Source organism: Pholis gunnellus (genome assembly GCF_910591455.1).
Source record: "Pholis gunnellus genome assembly, chromosome: 5".
Classification (NCBI taxonomy): domain Eukaryota; kingdom Metazoa; phylum Chordata; class Actinopteri; order Perciformes; family Pholidae; genus Pholis; species Pholis gunnellus.
In genome coordinates, this window is record NC_136531.1 from 16915462 (window position 1) to 16922961 (window position 7500).

Below are 7500 nucleotides of genomic sequence, written 5' to 3' on the forward strand. Positions count from 1 at the left end.
TGGTGGGTTATAAATTTAGATTTTGTTCTAATTAACACCAGCAGACCCGTTTCCTCTGAGTTACAGATTCTGGTGACGAGGGAGGCGGGACTTCTGCGCTGCACAGAACGTGACGTGACGTGGCACCAATAAGCACCAATCAGGTGATCTGATTTTACACGGCGAGCGTTTTTCTTTTTTAAACCTCGCACATGCGCATTTCATTTTTAAAATGGCGGCCGTACAAGGTGGTCTGGTCGACGCGGTTGAAGAAAAAGACATAAAATCAGAACCGTCAAACGATGGCTGTGGAAATAGTAATGCAAACGACGGAAGGCCGCCCTCTACGTCCCCCGGCTCCAGTGCTTCGGCTGGAAGCAATACATCTGCGGCGGGACCCCCGGAGGACCAGCAGACGCTGCTGGCAGTCCTGCAGTTCCTCAAAAAGAACAAACTGACCGAGTCCGTGGACATTTTGCGTCGTGAGGCGGGATTACCGGACGACCAGTCGGGCGGCGACTCCGGGGCAGGTTCGGGTGCTGCTGCGGGAGATGGGAACACAGAAGGCGGGGATGTGAGCTCTCTTCTCAGCCGGGTGACCACCGCATCCTCCGCTGTAGCCCCGGTAGCACCGGCGCCAACTAAAGGTCCGATATACAACTTGGCTGCTGCTCTTTTGTCCAACTGGTTTCTGTTAATATAGTATAACCTAGCGTTAGAGAGAAGTGTGTCCCACATGAATTGTAACTATCACGTGTATAACTATAGAGTTACTATAATCGTACTCTCAATAACCAGAAATACATAAACTACAATATGTTGCTCCCAACTCCTCTCAGAGTCTCAGTTAAAGTTTCATGAAGGCAGTGTGTATTGCAGGGATGGGTGAGTTACATTGTAATGTACGAGTGTTTTGTGTTCATTGAGTTTCTGATGTGTTCACTACATTTCCCAGTGGCTTTAGGGGTGCCAAATTCAGTTAAATTCACCACAATTTTAAATGTGTTCATTTGCATTTCAGTTCACGTGTAATTGCAAGTGAAGATACAAAACCAATTGTGTTTTTTCAGATAAGCCTGTCATAACTGAAGAAATTGCTCATCATGTCATCTCGCAAGTTTAAAAGTTGTGTTATAAAGCAATGATATTTCTATTCTTTACCTAAATGACAGTTAAGGTAATCTTAAAAAAAAAAAAAAAAAGAACTAATACAATATAGTTTTAAAGCTCAATGCACATCTCACTGAGACTTCTTCTTCAACAGTTGTTGCGGAGGACCAGCCAGACGTCAACGTGGTGCTGTCAGCTTACAGCCAGCAGGGAGACCCAAAGCTGTACCCGGTTTACTACAGCGGCCTGAAGAGGTTCATAGAATCGGTTTTGGACTGCCACCGAGCAGAGCTGTCCCAGGTCTTCTACCCGCTGTTTGTGCACATGTATCTGGAACTGGTGTACAACAATCACGAAAGTGAGGCCAAGGCGTTCTTTGACAAGTGAGTTTCATACAGTCTCATACATCTTTCTAACTACAAACACTTGACTTGATTTTGGTTGATCAAAACCGTACTTCTTTTGTTTCTCGCCATCTCAGGTTCAGCGGTGATCAAGAGTGTTACTACGAAGACGACTTGCGTGTTTTGTCCAGCCTGTCCAAGAGGGAGCACATGAGAGGCAATGAGACCCTGCTGGACTTCCGCACCAGCAAGTTTGTCCTGCGTATCTCCCGTGACTCGTACCAGCTGCTGAAGAGGCACCTGCAGGAGCGTCAGAACAACCAGATCTGGAATATCATACAAGAGCACCTCTACATCGACATCTTCGATGGCATGCCGCGCAGCAAGAGCCAGATCGACGCCATGTCTGGCAGCTTGGCAGGAGAAGGCAAACGAGAGGCCAATAAGGCTAAGGTTGGATTTATACACCAATATGTTTTTCTTTGACTCACCGTGCTTCCCCCCCCACACAATTGTTAATTTCATGACATGTTCTTGTTTTATTATCATTAATTCAGGTTTACTATGGACTACTGAAGGAACCAGAAATTGAGCTGCCTCTTGATGATGAGGATGAGGAGGCAGAGAATGAGGAGGGTAAACCCAAGAAGAAGAAACCCAAAAAGGACAACATGGGCTCCAAGAGCAAGAAGCAGGATCCTAATGCACCGTCACAGACTAGGTAGAGCTTTTGGTAGAGAATATTTCACATTTGTAAACCTAAACATTGTCCAATGTCTAAAAGAGTCATGATTACAGTTATTGATTTCGTTACTTTCAAACTCCTTTTTAACAATCCTTGAACTGCTTGTGGATCCACCAGTCAGTGACAGTTGACTTTGTTTTTTTGTTTTTTCAGGATCCCTCTTCCAGAACTGAAGGATTCAGACAAGCTGGACAAGATCATGTACATGAAGGAGGCCACCAAGAGAATCCGCCTGGGACCAGATAACCTGCCCTCCATCTGCTTCTACTCTTTTCTCAACGCGTACCAGGTAATAACTCATAACCCAGCGATTGATGGATAATAGACCGTTCATTGTAAACTACACGAGAATCATTTCTAACTATTCTCATATAGGGTCTGACTGCAGTGGACTTCACAGATGACTCCAGCCTGATCGCAGGAGGCTACGCTGACTCCACGGTACGGGTGTGGAGTGTCACACCGAAAAAGCTCCGCCGGGTCAAGTCTGCAGCAGGTACAGTGCAAGACTGCGACCATCGCAGCCCAGCTTGATGTTATCCTGACTTTCTATAACACGAGTCTCTTCTCTCGCTCAAGACTTGAATCTAATCGACAAAGAGTCGGACGACGTGCTGGAGAGGATCATGGATGAGAAGACGTCCAGCGAGTCAAAGATCCTCTATGGACACGGTGGCCCTGTGTATGGCATCAGCTTCAGCCCAGACAGGTATAAGAACAACGACGTCTTTATCTGTTTAGCCCTTATCAAAACAAAAGCTAGTCCTTGACATAGTGAGCACAGAACACATAAAACATAACACAGCAACTCATAAAAACACAGGAGTAAAAGAATAAAAGTAATAAAAAAAAACAACACATTAAACATTTTAAAATGGCAGAACCCATAAACGGAATACTAAATAGAATCAGGTGAAATCAGGGAAGGCGCTGCAACAGAGTTTTATTTTAAGCTTAGATTTAGATCCTGATACAGAGATATACTGAGGAGTGAAACCATTTAGTGCCTCGTAAATAAATAATGAATTTTAAAACAGACTGGAAGCCTGTGTGAAGAGGCTAAAAACGGGGTAATGTCTTCAAACCTGTTTACTTAGTTAAACAAGACGGCAACATTTCTAGCAACAGGCCTGGTGTATTCAGACGGGTACCCAGTAGATGGCAGTAGTTGAATGTTTGTTGCTGGAGACAATAACAAGTTTTGGTTGAGTTCAATTGAAGGAAATTATTAGATATCCACTTTCTTACATCTATTACTCCTGTAAATAAGCGAGCACACTGTGTTCAGTGGGCTTTATTAAGCTTTATGCGTTTTACATTATAACATTATTATTGTCAGTCTGTGTAAACTCACGTTTACGTTCAGAGTGTTAAAGAAGGCATGATGTTAATTCCTTCTCGTTTTGGCTCTCAGAAACTACTTGCTATCAAGTTCTGAAGATGGTACAGTCAGGCTGTGGAGTCTCCAAACATTTACTTGTCTGGTGGGCTACAAAGGTCACAACTACCCAGTGTGGGACACCCACTTCTCCCCCCATGGGTACTATTTTGTCTCCGGGGGACATGACAGAGTTGCCCGGTAAGAAACAGTTTTTCCTCATTCTTCAGTAACCGAGAGAAAAACACCCTGTCGATACATAGCAGCCCTGTCTACAGATGTCCGTCATTGTTTAACATTGTGCTTTCTCCAACAGTCTCTGGGCGACAGATCACTACCAGCCTCTGAGGATATTTTCTGGTCACCTAGCTGATGTCACCTGCACCCGCTTCCACCCCAACTCCAATTACTTGGCCACAGGTTCTTCTGATCGCACCATCCGACTCTGGGACGTCCTGAACGGAAACTGTGTGCGCATCTTCACCGGTCACAAGGTCAGACGAGTCACCAGAGCAGAGCCCCAAATCTGTGGTTTCTCATTCTGCAGCAGGGCCATATCATGAAAGCCTAATCTGTGGTCTAAAGTCATGAAATTAAGCATTTACAAATGTAAGCAAAATGTCATGTTTTAAAAATGTCAGTTCAGTCATTTAGTTTAGTTCGACTCACACACATCAGCAAATATTGTGACGGGATTCATATTCGACATCAAAGCTAAGTTGATGCCAATTTAACATTAAATGCACTACACCCTCTGATGGAGGGTGTAGTGTATGCTAAAGAGTCACAGGTTCATACTACAGCACAGCGAGCAGAATTGACTGCTGCAGAGACCACTACTCAGCCAGCCTTCAACTGTGTCTTCCAGGGTCCGATCCATGCGCTGGCCTTCTCTCCCAACGGTAAGTTTTTGGCTTCAGGAGCCACCGATAGCAGAGTTCTTCTGTGGGACATTGGTCATGGGCTGATGATTGGAGAGCTTAAAGGCCACACAGACTCCATCTACTCCCTCCGGTTCAGCAGAGACGGCGAGATCCTTGCCTCCGGTGAGTGACATCTTTTAATTTGACATAAGTTGAATATCTATTCACTGTTATGTAACTGAATACATTTGTAGCCATTGTTCAAGAAAAACAGATTTAGAGAATGATTAAGCTACAGAAGACTGAGTGGAGTTTTTCTTCAGCTATGCTTGCAGTGACTGTGTGTAATCTTGTTATTCTAGGCTCAATGGACAACACGGTTCGTCTGTGGAATGCTACGAAAGCATTTGATGATTTAGAGACCGATGATTTCACAGCGGCTACAGGACACGTCCATCTACAAGATAACTCCCAGGAACTTCTGCTGGGCACCTACTTGTCAAAATCCACACCAGTCATACACCTTCACTTCACCCGCAGGAACCTGCTGCTGGCCGCTGGTGCCTACAATCCATGAGACATTACTGAACTATGAGAAAATGATCCATAGAAGCTTGAAATGAAGCAAATCTAGCCCCCGTGCTCCCCGAGTAATTGAAGAGGTGTGTGGTGCAGTTGGAACAAAACTGCATTATCAACAAATCATTTCTGGTGAAAATTTAGCTGTGAACGAAGATACAAATATGGTTAGCAGACTCCTGTTCTGGCCACAAATCAAGCTGATCTATTGCAGATATCCCGTCGCCATGATAAGTGCCATTGTTGTTCGAGGACTGGTTTTCTTTTAAATCACTGCCATGAGTACAGCTTTTCTTCAACACGTGGCTGACATTTCTGTGTCATAGTATTTTATATTGGTGTACACTGTAAATAAAAACATGTTTTCTATGTTTTGGGCATAAATGTTCTTTATTGTTAACATAGGGAAACCAAACAGTGATATTTTATTACAAGCATGTCCAGATGCTTTCTCCTCCCAGCTGTTAGAAACGGTGGTCGGAATGGACGCCTGTAAGGAGACAATGAGGGCCTTGAGTTAAATGAACGGAGCATTGCTTTCCATTTTTTTTGTACAATGATTTGGAAAATAATAGGATGTAGAGACTTACATGATCACTTCTCTGTGACAGCGGCCTGTTTCTTGGGCTTCAATTTGAAGAAAAGGCCAATGGCTAGTAGACTGGCATATGTGGCCAAAACACACTAAAACAAAAAGGAGACATGATGGGAATTTCAGGACAGTTTCCCTGTTAAGCATGAACAGTTTATTTATGGAAAAGTTGAACTCTACTCACATTCCTCCTTCCTGTGATCGTGTATGCATTGAAGTACTTTGCAAAGCCAGTGAACTGGTGCTGGGTTCCTGCGTCGTGTCCTCCCATGATGGATTGTTAATGGTCCTATAACAAGGAGAATACATGTGAGCCATTAATAAGAATGAAGTTTAATCTTTACCTTAGCTACAGTAACCTTGTGTGTAACACATATCTGGAGCTGAAACAAATAGTCGATTGCCTGAAATTGCATTTTAAAAAGATCCTGTTCCGTTATTATTTAGACTTATATGATGGTAACCCGAATATATTTGAATTATTTCTGGGTTTTGGGACTGTTGGTTGCAGAAAGCAAGTCGTTTGAAGAAGTCACCTTGCGCCCTGGGAAACTGATGTTTTACTAGATTCATAAAGGAGAAATCAGCAAATTAAATTGAAAATCAAACAGCAGATTAGGACCTTTAAATTGGTATTAGTCACACAGCACTGGAGTTGAATTAATAAGACTTGACAGCTCTTGACAGGACGGAGACAGGGGAACAAACTAATTCCACGTTAGCTAAACTACCGTTAGCTATACAGAGTGTACTGTACTTGTTACACGTTCAACTTTACTGGTGGTTGGTTTGACATCTAATCTAGCTAGCATTAATATGTCAAGACGCTAAAAACCTGCTTTAACCCAATACTTCTGTATAACATTCAGGTTTAACCCACATTTGATTCAGACTGACTTTCATCGGTCAGTAATTGCATAGCTCGTTAGCTAGCACGCTTGCTAGGTTAGCCCGCTAACGTTAGCTAGTTGCATTTTCAGACCGCTGGTTACATTCTACATTATCACAGATGCGTTTTAAAGAGGACATGGTTACATTGCTACTCAGCGTTGCTGAACAAACAGTGAATGTCGTTATTTGTTTCTACATGTGTTATGACTTACCTTTACGGCTCGACCCCTGTGCAAACAGAATGAAACAAGTGCCCTTCAGCTGAGGCCGCAATGCTAGATCTGTTAGGAAGTCCCGCCTACACTCGTAATCCAGACGTTTGCCGTTATTGGTCCAAAATAATGTCACTCAACGTTAGCGTCTACAACGGCCACTGAGTGGCTAATAGTGGTGTCAATCACCTTTGCTTGTCTGTGATTGGCGACAGAATGAAACGCCCACATGAGTTTTTCTTCCGGGTTGTGGTCATGGCGTGCTGGTGAACAACATGTGAGTTTTGCCGGAGATTTAATGTGAGGAAATATTTCACGATAAACACTTAAATAACCATTTGATATACGTTTAGATCGAAATCGAGTTTGTCTCTACACGAGTAGGCCTTTTATCTGCTGACAAACACGCTTTATGTTTAGCCCTAGTGCTAAAACACGATACAGGTAGCGTTAGCTAATGTTGTCTCGTGCATTTTGAGTGGTAACTTTATGTGCATCAGTGTTACATCTGATTCTAACGGACTTGGTTATATTGTTCTAACTAATTGGATAATGTATTCACATAGTGTTGAATGTATCACACAGTGTCTGATTAGAGAGAGCCAAGCTGTTGTCTGTGTCTCTCATGATGCATCATTTATATGCATCTATATTATCAGTAATAGTAACTCACTCCTACGTTAAACACGATGATTGAGTTACATGAGAGGCACACGCTGGGTCTTAGGATAACCTAACTTTTTGTATCGTCAGCTCAGGTTAGAGGTTTTCAAATAAGGAAAGTGTCTTTGATTTTCTTAGACGTTG

General features: G+C 43.1%; 2 protein-coding genes across 2 annotated transcripts; one reads left to right on the forward strand and one right to left on the reverse strand.

The window, feature by feature from the left end:
- Positions 1-211: 211 nt before the first annotated feature.
- taf5 (TAF5 RNA polymerase II, TATA box binding protein (TBP)-associated factor) lies at positions 212-5369 on the forward strand (the record flags this gene model as incomplete). Its single annotated transcript, XM_079159160.1, has 11 exons — positions 212-626; positions 1244-1472; positions 1571-1886; positions 1991-2154; positions 2332-2467; positions 2554-2674; positions 2758-2887; positions 3593-3757; positions 3873-4050; positions 4425-4602; positions 4782-5369. 11 exons carry the CDS (start codon positions 212-214, stop codon positions 4994-4996), a joined length of 2247 nt encoding a protein of 748 aa, XP_079015286.1. The 3' UTR covers positions 4997-5369.
- Positions 5370-6780, reverse strand: atp5md (ATP synthase membrane subunit k). The gene is made up of 4 exons (XM_079159169.1): positions 6694-6780; positions 5775-5879; positions 5589-5682; positions 5370-5488 (listed from the first exon to the last, which is right to left on the reverse strand). The coding sequence occupies exons 2-3, from the start codon at positions 5859-5861 to the stop codon at positions 5593-5595; spliced, it is 177 nt and encodes a 58-aa protein (XP_079015295.1). The 5' UTR covers positions 5862-5879; positions 6694-6780; the 3' UTR covers positions 5370-5488; positions 5589-5592.
- Between the last annotated feature and the right edge of the window lie 720 nt (positions 6781-7500).

Bases quoted from the DNA above. Each gene is read 5' to 3' on its own strand.
- atp5md (XM_079159169.1), bottom strand. From the start codon at position 5,861: ATGGGAGGACACGACGCAGGAACCCAGCACCAGTTCACTGGCTTTGCA. The intron at 5,683-5,774 runs GTGAGTAGAGTT...TTTTTGTTTTAG, and splicing joins CGATCACAGGAAGGAGGAAT to TGTGTTTTGGCCACATATGC.